The sequence below is a fragment of the Pseudophryne corroboree genome, chromosome 3 (assembly GCF_028390025.1).
Source record: "Pseudophryne corroboree isolate aPseCor3 chromosome 3, aPseCor3.hap2, whole genome shotgun sequence".
Taxonomy (NCBI): Eukaryota; Metazoa; Chordata; class Amphibia; order Anura; family Myobatrachidae; genus Pseudophryne; species Pseudophryne corroboree.
In genome coordinates, this window is record NC_086446.1 from 455,219,067 (window position 1) to 455,245,340 (window position 26,274).

Here is a 26,274-nt window from a genome sequence, read left to right on the forward strand (position 1 = left end):
GTGGAAAGCTGTTGAAGTGTGAGATGAAGTGGATACACAGTCTCAATTAGAGATGAGCGGGTTCGGTTTCTCTGAATCCGAACCCGCCCGAACTTCATGGTTTTTTTCACGGGTCCGAGCAGACTCGGATCCTCCCGCCTTGCTCGGTTAACCCGAGCGCGCCCGAACGTCATCATGACGCTGTCGGATTCTCGCGAGACTCGGATTCTATATAAGGAGCCGCGCGTCGCCGCCATTTTCACACGTGCATTGAGATTGATAGTGAGAGGACGTGGCTGGCGTCCTCTCCATTTAGATTATAAGAGAGAGAGATTTACTGGAGCTTAGGACTAGGAGGAGTACTGTAGAAGTGTAGAGAGTGCAGAGAGTTTACTAGTGAGTGACCACCAGACAGTGCAGTTTATTTAATATATCCGTTCTCTGCCTGAAAAAAGCGATACACACAGTGACTCAGTCACATACCATATCTGTGTGCACTGCTCAGGCTCAGCCCAGTGTGCTGCATCATCTATATATATTATATATCTGTCTGACTGCTCAGCTCACACAGCTTATAATTGTGGGGGAGACTGGGGAGCACTGCAGTGCCAGTTATAGGTTATAGCAGGAGCCAGGAGTACATAATATTATATAGTGAGTGACCACCAGACAGTGCAGTTTATTTAATATATCCGTTCTCTGCCTGAAAAAAGCGATACACACAGTGACTCAGTCACATACCATATCTGTGTGCACTGCTCAGGCTCAGCCCAGTGTGCTGCATCATCTATATATATTATATATCTGTCTGACTGCTCAGCTCACACAGCTTATAATTGTGGGGGAGACTGGGGAGCACTGCAGTGCCAGTTATAGGTTATAGCAGGAGCCAGGAGTACATAATATTATATAGTGAGTGACCACCAGACAGTGCAGTTTATTTAATATATCCGTTCTCTGCCTGAAAAAAGCGATACACACAGTGACTCAGTCACATACCATATCTGTGTGCACTGCTCAGGCTCAGCCCAGTGTGCTGCATCATCTATATATATTATATATCTGTCTGACTGCTCAGCTCACACAGCTTATAATTGTGGGGGAGACTGGGGAGCACTGCAGTGCCAGTTATAGGTTATAGCAGGAGCCAGGAGTACATAATATTATATTAAAATTAAACAGTGCACACTTTTGCTGCAGGAGTGCCACTGCCAGTGTGACTGACCAGTGACCTGACCACACTGACCACCAGTATAGTTAGTAGTATACTTATATTGTGATTGCCTGAAAAAGTTAAACACTCGTCGTGTGACTTCACTTGTGTGTTGTTGTTTTTTTTATTCTATAAAAATAAAACTCATTCTGCTGACAGACAGTGTCCAGCAGGTCCGTCATTATATAATATATAATATATACCTGTCCGGCTGCAGTAGTGATATATATATATTTTTTATATCATTTATCATCCAGTCGCAGCAGACACAGTACGGTAGTTCACGGCTGTGGCTACCTCTGTGTCTGCACTCGGCAGGCAGTCCGTCCATAATTGTATACCACCTAACCGTGGTTTTTTTTTCTTCTTTATACATACATACTACTACGACATCTCTTTATCAACCAGTCTATATTAGCAGCAGACACAGTACAGTACGGTAGTTCACGGCTGTGGCTACCTCTGTGTCTGCACTCGGCAGGCAGTCCGTCCATAATTGTATACCACCTAACCTTTTTCTTTGCATCATGTGCTGATTGGGGAGGGTTTTTTGGAAGGGACATCCTGCGTGACACTGCAGTGCCACTCCTAAATGGGCCCGGTGTTTGTGTCGGCCACTAGGGTCGCTAATCTTACTCACACAGTCAGCTACCTCATTGCGCCTCTTTTTTTCTTTGCGTCATGTGCTGTTTGGGGAGGGTTTTTTGGAAGGGACATCCTGCGTGACACTGCAGTGCCACTCCTAGATGGGCCCGGTGTTTGTGTCGGCCACTAGGGTCGCTAATCTTACTCACACAGCTACCTCATTGCGCCTCTTTTTTTCTTTGCGTCATGTGCTGTTTGGGGAGGGTTTTTTGGAAGGGACATCCTGCGTGACACTGCAGTGCCACTCCTAGATGGGCCCGGTGTTTGTGTCGGCCACTAGGGTCGCTAATCTTACTCACACAGCTACCTCATTGCGCCTCTTTTTTTCTTTGCGTCATGTGCTGTTTGGGGAGGGTTTTTTGGAAGGGCCATCCTGCGTGACACTGCAGTGCCACTCCTAGATGGGCCCGGTGTTTGTGTCGGCCACTAGGGTCGCTAATCTTACTCACACAGCTACCTCATTGCGCCTCTTTTTTTCTTTGCGTCATGTGCTGTTTGGGGAGGGTTTTTTGGAAGGGACATCCTGCGTGACACTGCAGTGCCACTCCTAGATGGGCCCGGTGTTTGCGTCGGCCACTAGGGTCGCTTATCTTACTCACACAGCGACCTCGGTGCAAATTTTAGGACTAAAAATAATATTGTGAGGTGTGAGGTATTCAGAATAGACTGAAAATGAGTGTAAATTATGGTTTTTGAGGTTAATAATACTTTGGGATCAAAATGACCCCCAAATTCTATGATTTAAGCTGTTTTTTAGTGTTTTTTGAAAAAAACACCCGAATCCAAAACACACCCGAATCCGACAAAAAAAATTCGGTGAGGTTTTGCCAAAACGCGTTCGAACCCAAAACACGGCCGCGGAACCGAACCCAAAACCAAAACACAAAACCCGAAAAATTTCAGGCGCTCATCTCTAGTCTCAATACAGTATCACCAGCTGGATTGAACGAACGTTATAATTGGAACACTTTTCTATAAAGGGCATTCTATTCACTAGCAACATTTATTATATTTAGTATATGTGGCATGCTACGTTTGTTCTTTTTGTATTAGTTTAGACATATGGAATGCATATAATTAGGTCCCCAGTTCGCCTTCCCTTCCTTGCTTGCTTGCTATGAGAGGCTCGTGGTATCTTGATAATATTTAGCCTCCGCAAGCGATGTTTTTTCTATGGTGTAGCAATATTTACATTATCCAACTACTTCTGTGCATTTTTGTTCCCATGGTAACCTGCCTCTCTGATCAGCGTGTGCGCAATTCTATTCGCTCGCGCCCACACTGTAATGTACACATGTGTCTTTCATAATCCCATGTTTATTTTCAATATCCTATGTTGATGCATGATTTCTATTTGTTGCTTGTGTCTCCTTTAGCTGCTGTGGGAGGCCGGGGAGAGATCTCAGTCCTCAGCGTCCGGTTGCCAGGCAACGCATCACGCTCCCCTGGATCACCCCGGCGCTCTGCGGCATGACGTCATCGGCAAGCGCCCGTCGTGGACGGACACCATGCGGGACGCTGCCGTCACCCGGCTTCTCTCAGCGGCGGGGGGTATTTAAGTAAGTATATACATGTCATTCTTGTTTATTCTGCCTTTTTCCTTTCAGCAGTATGTAGCTTGAAAACGGTACCTGCGAGTACCGAAACGTCGCTGCCATTATTACTGCTGTTATGACCTTTTAAATTAATACATCTTTTTTCTGCAACTGGAGTGCCGCAGCCTTTTTTTCCTCTTTATATATATATATAAATAATTTTATTTTTATTATTATTGTTTAATTTGTATTTGTTTATTTATTAATTATTATTATTTTTATTTTTTATTCTATATATATATATATATATATATATATTTGTATATTATTATTAGGCAGTGATCTGCCTTTTGATTTTCGCATAAATTTTTTTAAAATTTTCTCACGTTTTAATATACCTTTACAGGGGCACTTAAGTGTTTTTTGCCCGCTGTATCTTATATTGCTCGGTTGGTAGATTTTTTTACACAACACTTCTATCCATATTTCTTTTGATCTATTTATATTCATGTTGTATTCATTTTCTGTTTATGTCATTTTGATATATATGTATTGCGTTTTAATAAGCAGTCATCACGTGTTGTTGTTGCTGTTTACAGGTCACCATGGCGACCACCAGTTTCCTTTATCCCCTCCGTTGACGGGTCACGTGCCTGCGTTCCAGGCAGCCGGCGCCGGAAGGTGTCACGAGTAGGGAGGAAGTGAGGTGACGGACCGAAGGCGGCAGCAAGCGAATGGGACCAGCGCGATGACGTCATCGGAAGGAGACACGCGGCGACTGAGAGGCGGGCATGGCGGCCAGGACGGCTTTTCACTATTTAAGGTAAGATTTCACTTGTTGTAGTTTGTTCTTGAAAAAAGTCAAATAGACTGAAATGTTGACACGCAGACGCTGTTCGTCTCTTTATTCGTCCGTCGAAAGTCTTACGAGTGCCGCCCATACACGCAATATACGAGGGTCCAGGAGGCTCAGGGAGGGCACCGGAGCAGCATCGTTTGACAGTATGTGAGTGCCGACTCAACTTCTGTATACATTCAAGGACACTGAGGTTTCCTTGGGGTAAGGCACCCAATTCCATTTAACAGTTTACCTATCAGTGAACTTCTCCACAAGAACCGGGCTGTGCCACCATTGATGCATTCTGCAGCCCTGAGGCCTTTTGGAGCCTTATAACCACGGAGCACTGACCGCTGGACCTCTCAACTGTATACACTCATTATGGCTGCAGGGGGCATTGATGAGGGAAGCGCCTTCCTGAACTTACGGCTAACAGTGGGAGACACCTTGTCCTTCAGCGATTCGGAGGCAGAAGCCTTGTACTTTAAGGACTCTCTGATACAGACAGCTGGAGCTGAATCAGCAAGTGAATTATATTCCACCTTGTGTCGATTGAAAAAGAAGGAATTAGACTATTACTTGCATGGGGTAACCCTGACTGACTACCATAAGGAGAAGAAAATACCCCGTGGGTTCAGAGTAAAAAATGTGCCGACCATTGGTCGCAACAACGTCAAGTTCTGCAAACGGTGGGTGGCTGTGCTCAACAAATGCGCTCTCGATCTCATCGTTTTAGTGATTGAAGAATCAGCACGCGAGATGCGCAATATACAAGAAAAGATTCAGGTATTCGAATCAGCCCACAAGCAAACTCTGATTGATGACCCCTCATGCAAGTGGATGGAAAAATTACAAATTCAGCTGGATGAATATAAAAAAGAGCTTATTAAATTCAAGAAAGATAAACTTTCTAAAGTTAATGCTGATTATCAGGAGCAGAGAGTCTATTCCTGGGTCACAGGGAGACTGCCTTCAGGAGAAGGGCGATTTAAATTCCCACACAGGAGGCGCCCCAACAGGTTTGACAGTGACCAATCAAGAGACAACAGCACCTCCAACAGTGATGCAGACAGCTCCCGCAAATCTTTCTCCAAGAAGCCCCCTTTAGGGGTTACCACTCGCGCCACCAAAAACGTAGGGCGCGCACGCGACGCGGGGGCCAATGCAAAAGGGAGGAACGCAAGCAAGAAGAAAACCTGATTGTGAACTTATCAAGACGCTCCATTTCTCCCATAGAAGCTAAAGTATTAAACAAAGGACTTACCTTCATACCTACCGCACATTTTGACCCATTCGAGTGGAAGAAAGAATTATGGAATTTTAATCGCCTTCTTAAATTAAAGGAGTTTTTCCCCCAGGCGGACGACACCAATAATTTTTCACAGATGCCTGTCAAAAGAAGCTCAAATTTCGAACCACAATCATTTAATTCTTCTATAAAGAGCTTCACACGTCTAGTAGATCAAGAAGTAACAGATGCACAAAAAAAGAGGCCCAGGAGGCCGCTTTCCAATTTATCCAAAGAGGAATTTCAAGCACTCCAGGTGTTAAGTAAGGACAGCTCAGTGGTCTTCCGACCAGCTGATAAAGGGGGTGCGCTGGTCATTCAAGATATAGAGGCCTACATTCAAGAAATGTATAGGCTACTCAACATGTCGGATGTATATCAGAAATTACCGGGGGACCCGACCAACACTTATAAAAACGAATTGCTTCAGATGCTTACATCAGCAGTCAATGAGGGTTTCATATCCCAAAAGACATGTGAAGCCTTGACCATTCAGCACCCTGAGGTACCTCTGATCTATTGTCTGCCAAAAATTCATAAGTCCATGGAGGCACCTCCGGGCCGTCCCATCATTTCGGCCAGAAATTCCCTTTACAGCAATGTGTCTAAATACTTAGACCATTTTCTTCAACCTCTGGTCCAGTTGGAAGACACCTACCTCAAAGATACGAACACCTTCTTGGATAAACTTCAAAGTTTGAGTAATCTTCCAGAAGACGTCCTACTATGCACCATAGACGTTGTGTCATTGTACACAAGTATACCGCACCGTGAAGGTCTCACTTGCCTGAAGGAATATCTATTACAGAAATCCGACTACACTGGACTGCCTGTGCAGTTTTTTGTAGATCTACTAGAGAAAACGCTCACTCGCAATTATTTTTTGTTTAATAACGAGTTTTTTGTCCAGCTGAGGGGGTGTGCCATGGGCAGTCACGTGGCACCATCCTATGCGAACATCTTCATGTTTCAAATAGAAAAATCCCTATTTTTTGAACATGGGTTGTTTCAACAATACACCTTTTTCTTCACAAGATACATTGATGATCTTTTCCTCATATGGACAGGTCCTGAATACAGTTTTAGACAGATGATGACAGAGCTCAATGAGATCCATCCACATATCAAGTTTACGTATGAGTGTAATCACCAACAAATTCATTATCTTGATGTAAACATACATTGGGATGGAATTGAACTTAGCACATCTGTATACATCAAGCCGACAGACGTAAACAATGCGTTACATGCGCAGAGTCATCATCCCGCAGCTTTAAAACTGGGGTTACCGTACTCACAGTTTTTACGCATACGCAGAATTACAATGGATGCTGGACAGGCATAATTGGAGATCGATAAGATGATCCTGAAATTCCGGGCCAGGGGGTACGACAAGATGGCTTTAGTCAACGCCAAAACAAAAGTGATGCAACTGGATAGGATACAGCTGAACAAACAAGAACAGAGGGGCAAGAGGGCTACCAAGACGACTATCTTTGTCAATAATTATAATACCGGATCAAGCACAATCAATTCAGTGGTCAAAAAATATTGGCCCATTGTCAACACTGATCAGACTTTGCCATCTCACACAGGTTCCAGACTCATGATGGGCTATAAAAGAAATAAAAATCTGAAGGATTGGCTGGTCCACAACAACGTTGTAACTCCAACAGAAGGCAGCACCTCTCACTTCCTCACAAAAAAAGCGGGCTGTTACCGCTGCATCGGCTGCACAACGTGCAGATACTTGGAGACAGGACATTATGTCTCACACCCATATTCTGGGAAGAAAATTGCCATCAAATATGTGCTCACGTGTACCACCAGATACGTTGTATACATGATCCGGTGTCCTTGCAGTTTGGTGTACATTGGGAAGACATCTTGCACCCTAAGAGAAAGGATGAACCAACATCGCTCTGCCATACGGTTGGCACTAGAGGGCAAGTCTGTAGACCAACCAGTGGCACGGCATTTCAAAGAAAGGAAGCATCCGCTATCATCTCTGGTGTATAAATTGATTGATCATGTACCTGCGTCCATCCGTGGTGGAGACCGAGACAAAAAATTACTTCAATTAGAGGCGAGATGGATCCACAGAATGAACTCAGTCACACCTTTTGGTCTAAATGAGTCGCTATCATTCTCCTGCTTCTTGTAACTTTGCACAGTTTTGAAGTTCCTAATAATTTGTGTATTGCAGTACATTAGACACACATAATATGCAGTAGACAGCGGCACAGTTATAGCATTAGGATAGGTGACCAATGAGACTCCTCTCCATATAGTGCTCTCTTTTCCCCGAATGTGGTCTTTTAGCATATCACAGGACCATAAGTAGAGTCACAGTAAAGAGAAGGTCCGTTGGATACTTTATCTGTAACGTATTTTTTAATCTTTCCAGTAATAATTTCTTATCAGTATACTTCACAACACCCAGTGCCTCCATACAGGTTTCATTTATACAGTAGTTATACCTTCATGTCTGGCATAGCCAACTGAGGCTGCACACATTTCGATTTATGCACCAGTTACCAGCACTTACGATTCGTGTATCTCTACTCGAATCTCCTCCTATGAGGATTTTAATCTCATCATTTTTTTATTATCACTTATTAGGCAGTGATCTGCCTTTTGATTTTCGCATAATTTTTTAAAAAATTTTCTCACGTTTTAATATACCTTTACAGGGGCACTTAAGTGTTTTTTGCCCGCTGTATCTTATATTGCTCGGTTGGTAGATTTTTTTACACAACACTTCTATCCATATTTCTTTTGATCTATTTATATTCATGTTGTATTAATTTTCTGTTTATGTCATTTTGATATATATGTATTGCGTTTTAATAAGCAGTCATCACGTGTTGTTGTTGCTGTTTACAGGTCACCATGGCGACCACCAGTTTCCTTTATCCCCTCCGTTGACGGGTCACGTGCCTGCGTTCCAGGCAGCCGGCGCCGGAAGGTGTCACGAGTAGGGAGGAAGTGAGGTGACGGACCGAAGGCGGCAGCAAGCGAATGGGACCAGCGCGATGACGTCATCGGAAGGGGACACGCGGCGACTGAGAGGCGGGCATGGCGGCCAGGACGGCTTTTCACTATTTAAGGTAAGATTTCACTTGTTGTAGTTTGTTCTTGAAAAAAGTCAAATAGACTGAAACGTTGACACGCAGACGCTGTTCGTCTCTTTATTCGTCCGTCGAAAGTCTTACGAGTGCCGCCCATACACGCAATATACGAGGGTCCAGGAGGCTCAGGGAGGGCACCGGAGCAGCATCGTTTGACAGTATGTGAGTGCCGACTCAAGTTCTGTATATATATATATATATATATATCAGCTCGGGGGTCCGGCACTTCATAGTAAGAAACTTGCAGCTGCGCCGGTGCCCTCGCAAGAGGGGAAGATACAGAGACTCGGCGGCGCGGCACTCGGCTTCACAACAGATAAATGAACACGGACACCTTTCCTTATGGTCAACGTTTCAATGTATTAGACACATTTTCGTCAGGACATAATACAAACATAAAACACATACCTTTTTATACACAAGACATCACCATGTGTGCTGCGGATGTGGGGACGGGACTGAACACCCGCCCACGAGTCGCTGATTGCTGACGTCATACGTACATGACAAGTCAGACGTGAGATTCCCGTTACCATGACAACTAAAAAGAAAACATAGGACACTTCAACATACCGTAGTGACTACAAACTAAAACCAAATTTGGTTAGATATAAGTGTTGTTATATTGTCATATATCATATGCATAATGTCCAAATGGACAATATATTAACCAAAAGAATAATGCTACGCTTAATATTTTAAACCTGAAGCGGAATAATATGATCTTAAAGTGTACGCTACGTAATGCTTATCTTAAAGCTGCATAAGAAATATTTTCATTAAGGCCCCTAGGATTAATTACGTCTAGTCGATAAATCCACTCAGCCTCGCGTCTTAACAATTTTAGACCTCTGTTGCCCCCTCTAACAGGTTGTCTTGCCGATATAACAGAGGCCACAAGGGCATATTATTTGGTAGACCACAAATGTGGAGTTACAATTAAAGTAATGTCTAACAAGATATTCTTGTTAAAACTAATTCCAACCTACCAAGAAGTTCATCCTCTTTAACTTTTCTGGATAATACCCGAGTAGGATGTTTCCGATGCACGTGTGTCACCTGCCAATTCATGCTGGCGGGTGACACCTTTTCGCATCCACATTCAGGCAGGATTTACAAAATTAGACATTACTTTAATTGTAACTCCACATTTGTGGTCTACCAAATAATATGCCCTTGTGGCCTCTGTTATATCGGCAAGACAACCTGTAAATTTAAGGTCAGGATGGGCCAACACAGAGCAGCCATTAGAGCAGCCCTGCTTTCAGGTAAGAGCGACCAACCTGTCGCCCGTCATTTTATTGAATATAAACATCAACTCAATACTTTGCGATACAGAATGATTGACACAATACCTGAGGATATTAGAGGGGGCAACAGAGGTCTAAAATTGTTAAGACGCGAGGCTGAGTGGATTTATCGACTAGACGTAATTAATCCTAGGGGCCTTAATGAAAATATTTCTTATGCAGCTTTAAGATAAGCATTACGTAGCGTACACTTTAAGATCATATTATTCCGCTTCAGGTTTAAAATATTAAGCGTAGCATTATTCTTTTGGTTAATATATTGTCCATTTGGACATTATGCATATGATATATGACAATATAACAACACTTATATCTAACCAAATTTGGTTTTAGTTTGTAGTCACTACGGTATGTTGAAGTGTCCTATGTTTTCTTTTTAGTTGTCATGGTAACGGGAATCTCACGTCTGACTTGTCATGTACGTATGACGTCAGCAATCAGCGACTCGTGGGCGGGTGTTCAGTCCCGTCCCCACGTCCGCAGCACACATGGTGATGTCTTGTGTATAAAAAGGTATGTGTTTTATGTTTGTATTATGTCCTGACGAAAATGTGTCTAATACATTGAAACGTTGACCATAAGGAAAGGTGTCCGTGTTCATTTATCTGTTGTGAAGCCGAGTGCCGCGCCGCCGAGTCTCTGTATCTTCCCCTCTTGCGAGGGCACCGGCGCAGCTGCAAGTTTCTTACTATGGAGTGCCGGACCCCCGAGCTGATATGTGAGAGTACTCACCTACGGAAGTGAGTACCCTTGTCAAGGCACCCTGCGTATTTGTTTTCAAGACAGCACCAAGTCACCATAGGACGTTTATCTCTCACTGCTGCCAGCAGTTGATTTGTTTTTAACCCATTAAGCACTGGACACTTTAATTACTATTGTGACTTTCTTACAGCACTTAGGTGCTTGTAAGTGGACGCTGCTACACACCAACATTTCATACAGGCTGCACACGAATTCTGCCCACGAGTGTGAGGTAGTGTGCACCCACAATGACTCAGAATGCAGCAAGCACTGAGGACCTCTGTGGTCAGTTTCAGTACCCGATTGGTGACAGGTTCACCTATACTGATTCTGAAATTGATAACATTTTATCTACTACAGGAATTAATGATGAGACTGAAGCCATTACACCTGGCATTATCTACCGAGACCTTCTACGCCTTAAGAAGAAGGAAGTAGATTACCATCTTCACTGTCTATCACTTAGTGATTATTACAAAATCAAAAAAATTCCACGGGGGTTCCGTGTACACAATTGCCCGACCATAGGTCGACAGGATCCTGCATTCTGTAAACGCTGGGTGGCTATACTGAACCATTGCTCGTTTGATCTCATGATCCTAGTGATCGAGCAATCCACTAAAGAACTCAATCTAATTAAAGAACGTATAGCCTCATTTGAGACCATTCATTTACCGACTCTAACAGCAGATACCTCTGTGAGTTGGATGGAGCGACTCCAGCAACAGGTGGCTACATATAAAAAAGATCTTCTTGCCTTCAAAAAAGATAAATTAACAAAGGTGGAGAATGACTACGAGAGACATGCAGTATACCGCTGGTTAAGCGGCAACTCTACACGGGACAATAGACGTCCATTCTTTAACCGCAATAGACGCCAATACCCGAAATCTCACACCTCGAGGTTTGATACCGATTCATCCCAGGAGATGGGAAGTTCAACTAGCGATACCGAACAAACCCAGAGGAATCCGGACCCTTTAGGTGTTCGCGGCGGTTTAAGACCCAGGAAGAATCCCTCCACCGCAAGCGCAGATACACGAGACGGGGGCGCCAAACCGAAAGGCAGAGGAAGAGTAGGACGACCTCCCCTTTACAAAAGGAGTTGATTTTTAATTTATCTTCATATGATTAGTCGGATGGCGAATACAGTCTTCTTGGCAAAGGTCTTTCTTTCGTCCCTACCTCAACCTTTAATCAGTTAGAGTGGAACATAGAAAAATATGAACTTTCCAGGAAACTCAGGCTGAGTGAATTTTTCAAAGAACAACCTGGACCTTCATCACTTGTCATCCCTCAACAATTGAAACGGTTCCAATCACCATCCACGTTTGACCCAATGTCCAACAATGCATCAATCAAGACCTTTATACGTACTTTGGACTTTGAAGTTCATCAACATGTGTCATCTGCACCTAGTAGTCACCCCAACCTTACTAGTAGGGAACGCCAAGCTTTGAAAACCCTTGCCCGTAATAAATCCCTAATAATAAGACCAGCAGATAAGGGAGGGGCGATTGTTCTCCAAGATGCCTCAGATTACCACATGGAAATCATGAGGCAGTTAACTGATATACAAATATATCAAAGGTTACAGGGGGACCCGACTAAGCAGTGTCGTGAAAAATTACATACCATCTTACAGCATGCAGTTGATCTGGGTTTTATTAAGGAGGAGGTAAAAGGGATATTATATCCACCATTTCCACTAGCCCCGGTATTCTATACGATACCAAAAATACATAAAGGTCTCTCCCCTCCTCCAGGTAGACCTATAGTTTCTGCCCGAGGTTCTCTTTTTCAGCCGGTAGCCACGTTTTTAGATTCCCTTCTACAACCTTTAATTAAACAGGAACCCACTTTTTTGCTTGACACTACCACCTTTTTGAGTAAATTGGCAGAGCTGCCACCCATCCCTCCTGGTAGTTGGCTGGTGTGCATTGATGTGGTTAATCTTTATACTTCAATCCCCCACGATATGGGTCTAGCAGCAATTAGATCCTTTCTGACTAGGAAAAGCACTTTTGATAGTAATGTCATTGAGGTGATAGTATCCCTGTTTGAATTATTATTATATAACAATTTTTTCCTTTATAATCACGATTTTTATTTACAGGTCAAAGGGTGTGCCATGGGCAGTTCCATGGCCCCGGCATATGCCAATATTTTTATGTTTTCCATTGAGCATGCTTTATTTTTTTCGGATACAGTTATATCTTCCAGCATTTTATTATACACTAGATTCATTGACGATGTGTTTGTTCTGTGGCAGGACGAAATAGAACATCTGAATAACATTCTACTTGCACACAACACCAAGGAGGGTCCAATTAAATTTACACATGTGTCAAGCCAACAGTCTATTAATTTTTTAGACGTGAATGTTACTATTGTAGAAGGTACATTAAAGACCAATTTGTTTATCAAAACCACAGACAGGAATACATTATTGCAAGCTCAGAGTTGCCATCCTCGCCCTCTCATTAACGGCCTCCCATACTCGCAGATGATACGTGTTTTCCGTATCAATAGCGATAGAATTGTGGCAGAAAGAGAAATTGACACTCTGATTGATAGATTTATGGCAAGAGGCTATAATAAAGAGAGATTACAGGAAACCAAAAAAGTGGTCATGTCTTTAGACAGGAATCTACTATTATCTAGAGCCCAAACTAATAATGATAATATGACTAGCAGATTCCCGTGGGTTAATAAATATCACACCCTCTCACCCTTGGTTCATAAGACGACCAAAAAACTCTGGCCTTTGGTCCAGAGTGACGAAGCTCTTAATATTGGCCAACGCAGCCTTATGCCATGCTATAAAAGAGGACGCAATCTTAAAGATATTCTTGTTAAAACTAATTCCAACCTACCAAGAAGTTCATCCTCTTTAACTTTTCTGGATAATACCCGAGTAGGATGTTTCCGATGCACGTGTGTCACCTGCCAATTCATGCTGGCGGGTGACACCTTTTCGCATCCACATTCAGGCAGGATTTACAAAATTAGACATTACTTTAATTGTAACTCCACATTTGTGGTCTACCAAATAATATGCCCTTGTGGCCTCTGTTATATCGGCAAGACAACCTGTAAATTTAAGGTCAGGATGGGCCAACACAGAGCAGCCATTAGAGCAGCCCTGCTTTCAGGTAAGAGCGACCAACCTGTCGCCCGTCATTTTATTGAATATAAACATCAACTCAATACTTTGCGATACAGAATGATTGACACAATACCTGAGGATATTAGAGGGGGCAACAGAGGTCTAAAATTGTTAAGACGCGAGGCTGAGTGGATTTATCGACTAGACGTAATTAATCGTAGGGGCCTTAATGAAAATATTTCTTATGCAGCTTTAAGATAAGCATTACGTAGCGTACACTTTAAGATCATATTATTCCGCTTCAGGTTTAAAATATTAAGCGTAGCATTATTCTTTTGGTTAATATATTGTCCATTTGGACATTATGCATATGATATATGACAATATAACAACACTTATATCTAACCAAATTTGGTTTTAGTTTGTAGTCACTACGGTATGTTGAAGTGTCCTATGTTTTCTTTTTAGTTGTCATGGTAACGGGAATCTCACGTCTGACTTGTCATGTACGTATGACGTCAGCAATCAGCGACTCGTGGGCGGGTGTTCAGTCCCGTCCCCACGTCCGCAGCACACATGGTGATGTCTTGTGTATAAAAAGGTATGTGTTTTATGTTTGTATTATGTCCTGACGAAAATGTGTCTAATACATTGAAACGTTGACCATAAGGAAAGGTGTCCGTGTTCATTTATCTGTTGTGAAGCCGAGTGCCGCGCCGCCGAGTCTCTATATATATATATATATATATATATATATAAATAATTTTATTTTTATTATTATTGTTTAATTTGTATTTGTTTATTTATTAATTATTATTATTTTTATTTTTTATTCTATATATATATATATATATATATATATTTGTATTTTTTTTTGTTTTGTATTTTTTTTGGGGGGGGTGGGGGTGGGGGGGTTGCCGAATTACTGCATTGCCCCGGGTGACAGAAGTCCTACTTTCGGCCCTGAAGTAAGACAGGTCACTCCTGGAGTTTTACCTGATTAGGAGGCATCACCGTGGCTGGACCTCGTCAACTTGCCTCTCGCTGGCCTTACACCGGGCTTCGTCTAGGTGTCAATGGAGCCGATAACCCACAAGTAAACTCCCGTCTCTTCTTTTGCAGGTACTTCTTCCCCACGGCAGCACCGGGAGGTCTTCTGGATTCCCCCTCCGTCGACAGACGTCACCCACTACGCTTTCTACGCCGATCCAAGCCAGGTAGAAGAAAAACTGTGCACACACCACCCATGGCTGTAAGAATGCCAACGCTACCCTCAAGAAGAGGTTACTTACGCCCACCCAATGCCCTCTGTACCTCTTCTTAATATAGATAGATAGATATATATGTACCTAGAAAGAGATGTACAATTAAAAAATATATATCTAAAAAAAAGATAGCTAGATCGATCTATATATAAATATTTTGCACCGCAGCAGTTGACAGGTGTTTTATCTGTCGAAACTGTTGGGCTACGCAGAACATTAAGCCATAAGACACTGCTGATGTTATACCATTGCAAGCTACTTGTCCTCTGCTAGCTATAGTTACAGTATAATGAGTAGAAATGACGTTTCAATTACCTTACTTGAGTGCCCATCTAACTTCTCCGCATTTCTTTATTACGCAGGCCAATGAGCTTCGATGAACGGTCCCAGGAACGCGATTTGAAGGACTCTCTAGGGAAGACAAATATGTTAGAAAAAAATGCACTTTGGCACAAAAGGTAGGACTTAAAGCCTGTCAGAAAAAGGGGTACGAGGCCCTAGTGGGCCGTGGAGGTAGATGAGGAGGGGGAGGGAAGGAAGGGGGGGGGCTGGGGATGTAAGACAGGGCACCCCAGGAGCCTCACCTGATCAGGGGGCGTCACCGTGGATGGACCTCGTCAACTTGCCTCTCGCTGACCCCAAACCGGCTTTGTCTGGGCTTCAAGGGGGCCGACAAACTGCGGGTAAACTACTGTCTCTTCTTTTGCAGGTACGCCTTCCCCGTGGCAGCACCTTCATTCTGCTACGATCCTGATCCCCAGGGAGGTCTTCTGGATTTCGCCTCCATCGACAGACGCTGTCCGCTATGCTTTCTACGCTGATCCAAGCCAGGTAGAAGAAAAACGGCGCACACCCCACCCATGGCTGTAAGAATGCCCGCTACCCCCAAGTAGAGGTTACGCCCACCCGATGCCGTCTGTAGCTCTTCTTGACGGTAGCGTGGGCATTATGGATTGATTGAGAGGGAGATATATATATATATATATATATATATATAGATATATATGTACCTAGAAAGAGATGTACAACTATAAATATATATCTAAAAAAAAGATAGCTAGATTGATCTATATATAAATATTTTGCACTGCAGCAGTTGACAGGTGTTTTATCTGTCGAAACTGTTGGGCTACGGAGAACATTAAAGCCATAAGACACTGTTGATGTTATACCATTGCAAAATACTTGTCCTCTGCTAGCTATAGTTACAGTATAATAAGTAGAAATTACGTTTCAATTACCTTATTTGAGTGCCCATCTAACTTCTCTGCATTTCTTTATTACGCAGGCAATGAGCTTCGATGAACGGTCCCAGGAACGCGATTTGAAGGACTCTCTAATGAAGACAAATATGTTAGGAAGAAAGGCACTTTGGCACAAAAGGTAGCGCTTACAGCCTGTCAAAAAAAGGGGTACGATGCCCTGGTGGGCTGTGGAGGTGTATGGGAAGAGGGAGGGAAGAGGGGACGGGGAGGGAAGAGGTTGGGGGAGGAAGTAAGACAGGGCACCCCTGGAGTCTCACCTGATCAGGAAGCATCAGCGTGGCTGGACCTCTTCAACTTGCCTCTCGCTGGCCTTACACCGGGCTTCGTCTAGGTGTCAATGGCGCTGATAACCCACAAGTAAACTCCCGTCTCTTCTTTTGCAGGTACTCCTTCCCCACGGCAGCAACTTCATTCCACTGTGATCCTTGTCCACAGGGAGGTCTTCTGGATTTCGCCTCCATCGACAGATGCCATCCGCTACGCTTTCTACGCTGATCCAAGCCAGGTAGAAGAAAAACGGTGCACACACCACCCATGGCTGTAAGAATGCCCGCTACCCCCAAGTAGAGGTTACGCCCACCCAATGCTGTCTGTAGCTCTTCTTGACGGTAGCGTGGGCATTATGGATAGATAGATAGATAGATAGATAGAGAGAGAGATATATGTACCTAGAAAGAGATGTACAACTATAAATATATATCTAAAAAAAAGATAGCTAGATCGATCTATATATAAATATTTTGCACCGCAGCAGTTGACAGGTGTTTTATCTGTCGAAACTGTTGGGCTGCGCAGAACGTTAAGCTTCTTGGCAGTAGCATGGGCATTATGGATAGATAGAGAGGGAGAGATATATAGATATACATGTACATAGAAAGAGAGGTACAATTATAAATATATAAATATATATCCTCGACCCCGGGGAGGTCTTCTGGATTCCCCCTCCATTGTAGACACCACCCGCTACGCTTTCGTCGCTGATCCAAGCCAGGTAGTAGAAAAATGGCGCACAAAACAACCTTGGCTGTAAGAATGCCAATGCTACCCCCAAGAAGAGGTTCCACCCACCCAATGCCCTCTGTACCTCTACTTTGCGGTAGCGTGGGCATTACGGATAGATAGATAGATAGATAGATAGATAGATAGATAGATAGATAGATAGATAGAGAAGGACAGATATATTAATATACATGTACATAGAAAGAGATGTACAATTATAAATATAGATCTAAAAAAAAGATAGCTAGATCGATCTATATATAAATATTTTGCACCGCAGCAGTTGACAGGTGTTTTATCTGTCGAAACTGTTGGGCTGCGCAGAACATTAAAGCCATAAGACACTGCTGATGTTATACCATTGCAAAATACTTGTCCTCTGCTAGCTATAGTTACAGTATAATGAGTAGAAATGACGTTTCAATTACCTTACTTGAGTGTCCATCTAACATCTCCGCATTTCATTATTCCGCGGGCCAATGAGCTTCGGTGAACGGTCCCAGGAACGCGATTTGAAGGACTCTCTAAGGAAGACAAATATGTTAAAAAGAAAGGCACTTTGGCACAAAAGGTAGCGCTTACAGCCTGTCAAAAAAAGGGATACGATGCCCTGGTGGGCCGTGGAGGTGGATGGGGAGGAGGAGGGAAGAGGGGATGGGGAGGGAAGCGGTAGGGGGAGTAAGTAACTTAAGACAGGTCACTCCTGGAGTTTTACCTGATTAGGAGTCATCACCGTGGCTGGACCTCGTCAACTTGCCTCTCGCTGGCCTTACACCGGGCTTCGTCTAGGTGTCAATGGAGCCGATAACCCACAAGTAAACTCCCGTCTCTTCTTTTGCAGGTACTCCTTCCCCACGGCAGCACCTTCATTTCACTGTGATCCTTGTCTACAGGGAGGTCTTCTGGATTCCCCCTCCGTCGACAGACGTCACCCACTACGCTTTCTACGCCGATCCAAGCCAGGTAGAAGAAAAACGGTGCACACACCACCCATGGCTGTAAGAATGCCAACGCTACCCTCAAGAAGAGGTTACGCCCACCCAATGCCCTCTGTACCTCTTCTTGGCAGTAGCGTGGGCATTATGGATAGATAGAGAGGGAGAGATATATAGATATACATGTACATAGAAAGAGAGGTACAATTATAAATATATATCTAAAAAAAAGATAGCTAGATCGATCTATATATATAAATATTTTGCACCGCAGCAGTTGACAGGTGTTTTATCTGTCGAAACTGTTGGGCTGCGCAGAACGTTAAGCCATAAGACATTGCTGATGTTATACCATTGCAAACTACTTGTCCTCTGCTAGCTATAGTTACAGTATAATGAGTAGAAATGACGTTTCAATTACCTTACTTGAGTGCCCATCTAACGTATCCGCATTTCTTTATTACGCAGGCCAATGAGCTTCGAGGAACGGTCCCAGGAACGTGATTTGAAGGACTTTCTAGGAAAGACAAATATGTTAGAAAAAAAGGCACTTTGGCACAAAAGGTAGGGCTTAAAGCCTGTCAGAAAAAGGGGTACGAGGCCCTAGTAGGCCGTGGAGGTAGATGAGGAGGGGGAGGGAAGGAAGGGGGGAGGGCTGGGGATGTAAGACAGGGCACCCCAGGAGCCTCACCTGATCAGGAGGCATCACCATGTCTGGACCTCATCAACTTGTCTCTCTTGCTGGCCTCACATCGGGCTTCATCTGGGCTTCAAGGGGGCTGACAAAGAGCAGGTAAACTCCTGTCTCTTCCTTTGCAGGTATTCCTTCCCTGCGGCAGCACCTTCATTCCGCTACAATCCTCGACCCCGGGGAGGTCTTCTGGATTCCCCCTCCATTGTAGACACCACCCGCTACGCTTTCGTCGCTGATCCAAGCCAGGTAGTAGAAAAATGGCGCACAAAACAACCTTGGCTGTAAGAATGCCAATGCTACCCCCAAGAAGAGGTTCCACCCACCCAATGCCCTCTGTACCTCTACTTTGCGGTAGCGTGGGCATTACGGATAGATAGATAGATAGATAGATAGATAGATAGATAGATAGATAGATAGATAGATAGATAGATAGATAGATAGATAGAGAAGGACAGATATATTAATATACATGTACATAGAAAGAGATGTACAATTATAAATATAGATCTAAAAAAAAGATAGCTAGATCGATCTATATATAAATATTTTGCACCGCAGCAGTTGACAGGTGTTTTATCTGTCGAAACTGTTGGGCTGCGCAGAACGTTAAGCCATAAGACACTGCTGATGTTATACCATTGCAAACTACTTGCCTGTCGCTGGCCTTACATCGGGCTTCGTCTAGGTGTCAATGGAGCCGATAACCTACAAGTAAACTCCCGTCTCTTCTTTTGCAGGTACTCCTTTCCCACGGCAGCACCTTCGTTCCACTGTGATCCTTGTCCACAGGGAGGTCTTCTGGATTCCCCCTCCGTCGACAGACGCCGCCCGCTATGCTTTCTATGCCGATCCAAGCCAGGAAGAAGAAAAATGGCGCACACACCACTCATGGCTGTAAGAATGCGAACGCTACCCTAAAGAAGAGGTTACGCACACCAAATGCCCTCTGTACCTCTTCTTGGCAGTAGCGTGGGCATTATGGATAGAAAGAGAGGGAGAGCTATATAGATACATATGTACCTAGAAAGAGATGTTCATATATAAATCTATATCTAAAATGATAGATAGCTAGGTCGATCGATAAATATTTTGCATCGCAACAGTCGACAGATGTTTTATCTGTCGAAACTGTTGGGCTGCACAGAACTTTAAGCCATAAGACACTGTTGATGTTATACCATTGCAAAATACTTGTCCTCTGCTAGCTATAGTTACAGTATAATGAGTAGAAATTATGTTTCAATTACCTTACCTGAGTGTCTATCTAACGTCTTCGCATTTCTTTATTCCGCAGGCCGATGAGCTTCGATGAACAGTCCCAGGAACGCGATTTGAAGGACTCTCTAGGGAAGACAAATACTGTATGTTAGAAAAAAAGGCACTTTGGCACAAAAGGTAGGGCTTAAATCCTGTCAGAAAAAGGGGTACGAGGCCCTAGTGGGCCGTGGAGGTAGATGAGGAGGGGGAGGGAAAGAAGGGGGGGCTGGGGATGTAAGACAGGGCACCCCAGGAGCCTCACCTGATCAGGGGGCGTCACCGTGGATGGACCTCATCAACTTGCCTCTCGCTGGCCTCAAACCGGTTTCGTCTGGGCTTCAAGGGGGCCGACAAACCGCGGGTAAACTACTGTCTCTTCTTTTGCAGGTACGCCTTCCCCGTGGCAGCACCTTTATTCCGATACGATCCTGGTCCCCAGGGAGGTCTTCTGGATTTCCCCTCCATCAGTAGACACCGCCCGCTACGCTTTCTACGCCGATCCAAGCCAGGTAGAAGAAAAACGGCGCACACACCACCCATGGCTGTGAGAATGCCCGCTACCCCCAAGTAGAGGTTACGCCCACCCAATGCCGTCTGTAGCTCTTCTTGACGGTAGCGTGGGCATTATGGATAGATAGAGAGAGAGAGATATATATATATAGTTATATATGTACATAGAAAGAGATGTACAATTATAAATATATATCTAAAAAAAAGATAGCTAGATCGATCTATATATAAATATTTTGCACCGCAGCAGTTGACAGGTGTTTTATCTGTCGAAACTGTTGGGCTGCGCAGAATGTTAAGCCATAAGACACTGCTGATGTTATACCATTGCAAAATACTTGTCCTCTGCTAGCTATAGTTACAGTATAATGAGTAGAAATGACGTTTCAATTACCTTACTTGAGTGCCCATCTAACTTCTCCGCATTTCTTTATTATGCAGGCCAATGAGCTTCGAGGAACGGTCCCAGGAATGCGATTTGAAGGACTCTCTAGGAAAGACAAATATGTTAGAAAAAAAGGCACTTTGGCACAAAAGGTAGGGCTTAAAGCCTGTCAGAAAAAATAAGAATTTACTCACCGGTAATTCTATTTCTCGTAGTCCGTAGTGGATGCTGGGGACTCCGTCAGGACCATGGGGAATAGCGGCTCCGCAGGAGACAGGGCACAAAATTTAAAAGTTTGACCACTAGGTGGTGTGTACTGGCTCCTCCCCCTATGACCCTCCTCCAAGCCTCAGTTAGGATACTGTGCCCGGACGAGCGTACACAATAAGGAAGGATTTTGAATCCCGGGTAAGACTCATACCAGCCACACCAATCACACCGTACAACTTGTGATCTGAACCCAGTTAACAGTATGATAACGCAGGAGCCTCTGAAAAGATGGCTCACAACAATAAACAACCCGATTTTTTTGTAACAATAACTATGTACAAGTATTGCAGACAATCCGCACTTGGGATGGGCGCCCAGCATCCACTACGGACTACGAGAAATAGAATTACCGGTGAGTAAATTCTTATTTTCTCTGACGTCCTAGTGGATGCTGGGGACTCCGTCAGGACCATGGGGATTATACCAAAGCTCCCAAATGGGCGGGAGAGTGCGGATGACTCTGCAGCACCGAATGAGAGAACTCCAGGTCCTCCTTAGCCAGGGTATCAAATTTGTAGAATTTTACAAACGTGTTCTCCCCTGACCACGTAGCTGCTCGGCAGAGTTGTAATGCCGAGACCCCTCGGGCAGCCGCCCAAGATGAGCCCACCTTCCTTGTGGAGTGGGCATTGACAGATTTAGGCTGTGGCAGGCCTGCCACAGAATGTGCCAGTTGAATTGTGCTACAAATCCAACGAGCAATCGTCTGCTTAGAAGCAGGAGCACCCAGCTTGTTGGGTGCATACAGTATAAACAGCGAGTCAGATTTTCTGACTCCAGCCGTCCTTGAAATATATATTTTCAATGCTCTGACAACGTCCAGCAACTTGGAATCCTCCAAATCGCTAGTAGCCGCAGGCACCACAATAGGCTGGTTCAGGTGAAACGCTGATACCACCTTAGGCAGAAAATGAGGACGCGTCCTCAATTCTGCCCTGTCCGAATGGAAAATCAGATATGGGCTTTTATACGATAAAGCCGCCAATTCCGACACTCTCCTGGCTGAAGCCAGGGCCAGTAGCATGGTTACTTTCCATGTAAGATATTTCAAATCTACCGATTTGAGTGGCTCAAACCAATGGGATTTGAGAAAATCCAAAACTACATTGAGATCCCACGGTGCCACTGGGGGCACAACCGGGGGCTGTATATGTAGTACTCCTTTTACAAAAGTCTGGACTTCAGGAACTGAAGCCAATTCTTTCTGGAAGAAAATCGACAGGGCCGAAATTTGAACCTTAATGGACCCTAATTTGAGGCCCATAGATAATCCTGTTTGCAGGAAATGTAGGAATCGACCCAGTTGAAATTCCTCTGTCGGGGCCTTCCTGGCCTCACACCATGCAACATATTTTCTCCAAATGCGGTGATAATGTTGTGCAGTCACCTCCTTCCTGGCTTTGACCAGGGTAGGGATGACCTCTTCCGGAATGCCTTTTTCCCTTAGGATCCGGCGTTCAACCGCCATGCCGTCAAACGCAGCCGCGGTAAGTCTTGGAATAGACACGGTCCCTGCTGAAGCAGATCCCTTCTTAGAGGTAGAGGCCACGGATCTTCCGTGAGCATCTCCTGAAGTTCCGGGTACCAAGTCCTTCTTGGCCAGTCCGGAGCCACTAGTATCGTTCTTACTCCCCTTTGCCGTATAATTCTCAGTACCTTGGGTATGAGAGGTAGAGGAGGGAACACATACACTGACTGGTACACCCATGGTGTTACCAGAGCGTCCACAGCTATTGCCTGAGGGTCTCTTGACCTGGCGCAATACCTGTCCAGTTTTTTGTTGAGGCGGGACGCCATCATGTCCACCATTGGTCTTTCCCAATGGACTACAATCATGTGGAAGACTTCTGGATGAAGTCCCCACTCTCCCGGGTGAAGATCGTGTCTGCTGAGGAAGTCTGCTTCCCAGTTGTCCACTCCCGGGATGAACACTGCTGACAGTGCTATCACATGATTTTCCGCCCAGCGAAGAATCCTTGCAGCTTCTGCCATTGCCCTCCTGCTTCTTGTGCCGCCCTGTCTGTTTACGTGGGCGACTGCCGTGATGTTGTCCGACTGGATCAACACCGGCTGACCCTGAAGCAGAGGTTTTTGCCAGGCTTAGAGCATTGTAGATTGCTCTTAGTTCCAGTATATTTATGTGAAGAGACGTTTCCAGGCTTGACCACACGCCCTGGAAGTTTCTTCCTTGTGTGACCGCTCCCCAGCCTCTCAGGCTGGCATCCGTGGTCACTAGGACCCAGTTCTGTATGCCGAATCTGCGGCCCTCTAACAGATGAGCACTCTGCAACCACCATAGCAGAGAGACCCTTGTCCTTGTCGACAATTTTATCCGCTGATGCATCTGCAGATGCGATCCGGACCATTTGTCTAGCAGATCCCACTGAAAAATTCGTGCATGGAATCTGCCGAATGGAATCGCTTCGTAAGAAGCCACCATTTTTCCCAGGACTCTTGTGCATTGATGCACAGACACTGTCCCTGGTTTTAGGAGCTTCCTGACGAGTTCGGATAACTCCCTGGCTTTCTCCTCCGGAAGAAATACCTTTTTCTGAACAGTGTCCAGAATCATCCCTAGGAACAGCAGACGTGTCGTCGGGATCAGTTGGGATTTTGGAAAATTCAGAATCCACCCGTGCTGTTGGAGCACTACTTGAGTTAGTGCTACTCCGACCTCCAGCTGTTCTCTGGATCTTGCCCTTATCAGGAGATCGTCCAAGTAAGGGATAATTAATACGCCTTTTCTTCGAAGAAGGATCATCATTTCGGCCATTACCTTGGTAAAGACCCTGGGTGCCGTGGACAATCCAAACGGCAGCGTCTGAAACTGATAATGACAGTTTTGTACCACGAACCTGAGGTACCCTTGGTGTGAAGGGCAAATTGGGACATGAAGGTAAGCATCCTTGATGTCCAAGGACACCATAAAATCCCCTTCTTCCAGATTCGCTATCACTGCTCTGAGTGACTCCATCTTGAACTTGAATTTTTGTATGTACAGGTTCAGAGATTTCAGATTTAGAATAGGTCTTACCGAGCCGTCCGGCTTCGGTACCACAAATAGCGTGGAGTAATACCCCTTTCCCTGTTGTAGAAGGGGTACCTTGATTATCACCTGCTGATAATACAGCTTGTGAATGGCTTCCAATACCGTCGCCCTGTCTGAGGGAGACGTTGGCAAAGCAGATTTTAGGAACCGGCGAGGGGGAGACCTCTCGAATTCCAACCTGTAACCCTGAGATACTACCTGCAGGATCCAGGGGTCCACCTGCGAGTGAGCCCACTGTGCGCTGAAATTCTTGAGGCGACCCCCCCACCGCCCCTGAGTCCGCTTGTAAGGTCCCAGCGTCATGCTGAGGCCTTTGCAGAAGCCGGGGAGGACTTCTGCTCCTGGGAAGGGGCTGCTTGCTGCAGTCTCTTACCCTTTCCTTTGCCTCGGGGCAAATATGAATGTCCTTTTGCTCGCTTGTTCTTATAGGAACGAAAGGACTGCGGCTGAAAAGACTGCGTCTTTTTCTGCTGGGAGGGGACTTGAGGTAAAAAGGTGGACTTCCCGGCTGTTGCCGTGGCTACCAAATCCGATAGACCGACCCCAAATAATTCCTCCCCTTTATACGGCAATACTTCCATATGCCGTTTGGAATCCGCATCGCCTGACCACTGTCGTGTCCATAGACTTCTTCTGGCAGATATGGACATCGCACTTACTCTTGATGCCAGAGTGCAGATATCCCTCTGTGCATCTCGCATATAAAGGAATGCATCCTTTAATTGCTCTATAGTCAATAAAATACTGTCCCTATCCAGGGTATCATTATTTTCAGTCAGGGAATCCGACCAAGCCACCCCAGCACTGCACATCCAGGCTGAGGCGATTGCTGGTCGCAGTATAACACCAGTATGTGTGTATATACTTTTTAGAGTATTTTCCAGCCTCCTATCAGCTGGATCCTTGAGGGCGGCCGTATCAGGAGACGGTAACGCCACTTGTTTGGATAAACGTGTGAGCGCCTTGTCCACCCTAGGGGGTGTTTCCCAGCGCGCCCTAACCTCTGGCGGGAAAGGGTATAACGCCAATAACTTCTTTGAAATTAGCAGTTTTTTATCAGGGGTAACCCACGCTTCATCACACACGTCATTCAATTCCTCTGATTCAGGAAAAACTACAGGTAGTTTTTTCAGACCCCACATAATACCCCTTTTTGTGGTACTTGCAGTATCAGAGATATGCAAAGCCTCCTTCATTGCCGTGATCATATAACGTGTGGCCCTACTGGAAAATACGTTCGTTTCTTCACCGTCGATTCGGTGTCCGTGTCTGGGTCTGTGTCGACCGACTGAGGCAAAGGGCGTTTTACAGCCCCTGACGGTGTTTGAGACGCCTGTACAGGTACTAACTGGTTTGCCGGTCGTCTCATGTCGTCAACCGACTTTTGCAGCGTGCTGACATTATCACGTAATTCCATAAACAAAGCCATCCATTCCGGTGTCGACTCCCTAGGGGGTGACATCACCATTACCGGCAATTGCTCCGCCTCCACACCAACATCGTCCTCATACATGTCGACACACACGTACCGACACACAGCAGACACACAGGGAATGCTCTGATAGAAGACAGGACCCCACTAGCCCTTTGGGGAGACAGAGGGAGAGTTTGCCAGCACACACCAAAGCGCTATAATTATATAGGAACAACCTTATATAAGTGTTGTTTCCTTATAGCTGCTTAAATATATATAATATCGCCAAAAAATGCCCCCCCTCTCTGTTTTTTACCCTGTTTCTGTAGTGCAGTGCAGGGGAGAGCCTGGGAGCCTTCCTAGCAGCGGAGCTGTGTAGGAAAATGGCGCTGTGTGCTGAGGAGATAGGCCCCGCCCCCTATTCCGGCGGGCTCTTCTCCCG

General features: G+C 44.9%; 1 protein-coding gene and 1 long non-coding RNA gene across 5 annotated transcripts in view; both read left to right on the plus strand.

Moving 5' to 3' along the window:
- Positions 1 to 3,218: 3,218 nt before the first annotated feature.
- LOC135057900 (uncharacterized) lies at positions 3,219 to 10,449 on the plus strand. The gene is made up of 4 exons (XR_010244446.1): positions 3,219 to 3,396; positions 3,972 to 4,195; positions 8,385 to 8,608; positions 10,320 to 10,449. It is a non-coding gene; the product is annotated as an uncharacterized LOC135057900 (long non-coding RNA).
- A 3,808-nt stretch (positions 10,450 to 14,257) lies between these two features.
- The window catches only part of LOC135055968 (uncharacterized), a 47,484-nt gene continuing 35,467 nt past the window's right edge, over positions 14,258 to 26,274 (plus strand). For 3 of the 4 annotated variants that reach the window (XM_063960618.1, XM_063960620.1, XM_063960621.1), the window contains exons 1-14: positions 14,258 to 14,390; positions 14,912 to 15,006; positions 15,417 to 15,512; positions 15,764 to 15,885; positions 16,343 to 16,437; positions 16,703 to 16,824; positions 17,803 to 17,889; positions 18,160 to 18,281; positions 18,722 to 18,817; positions 19,073 to 19,193; positions 19,685 to 19,841; positions 20,242 to 20,342; positions 20,592 to 20,713; positions 21,156 to 21,251. Coding sequence is in view for 1 of the 4 variants with exons in the window: in XM_063960620.1 (XP_063816690.1) it covers positions 15,494 to 15,512; positions 15,764 to 15,885; positions 16,343 to 16,437; positions 16,703 to 16,814 (348 nt within the window). In the remaining 3 variants the exon portion in view is untranslated. The remainder of the gene's footprint in view (positions 14,391 to 14,911; positions 15,007 to 15,416; positions 15,513 to 15,763; positions 15,886 to 16,342; positions 16,438 to 16,702; positions 16,825 to 17,802; positions 17,890 to 18,159; positions 18,282 to 18,721; positions 18,818 to 19,072; positions 19,194 to 19,684; positions 19,842 to 20,241; positions 20,343 to 20,591; positions 20,714 to 21,155; positions 21,252 to 26,274) is intronic. The other variant, XM_063960619.1, reaches the window with a different exon arrangement.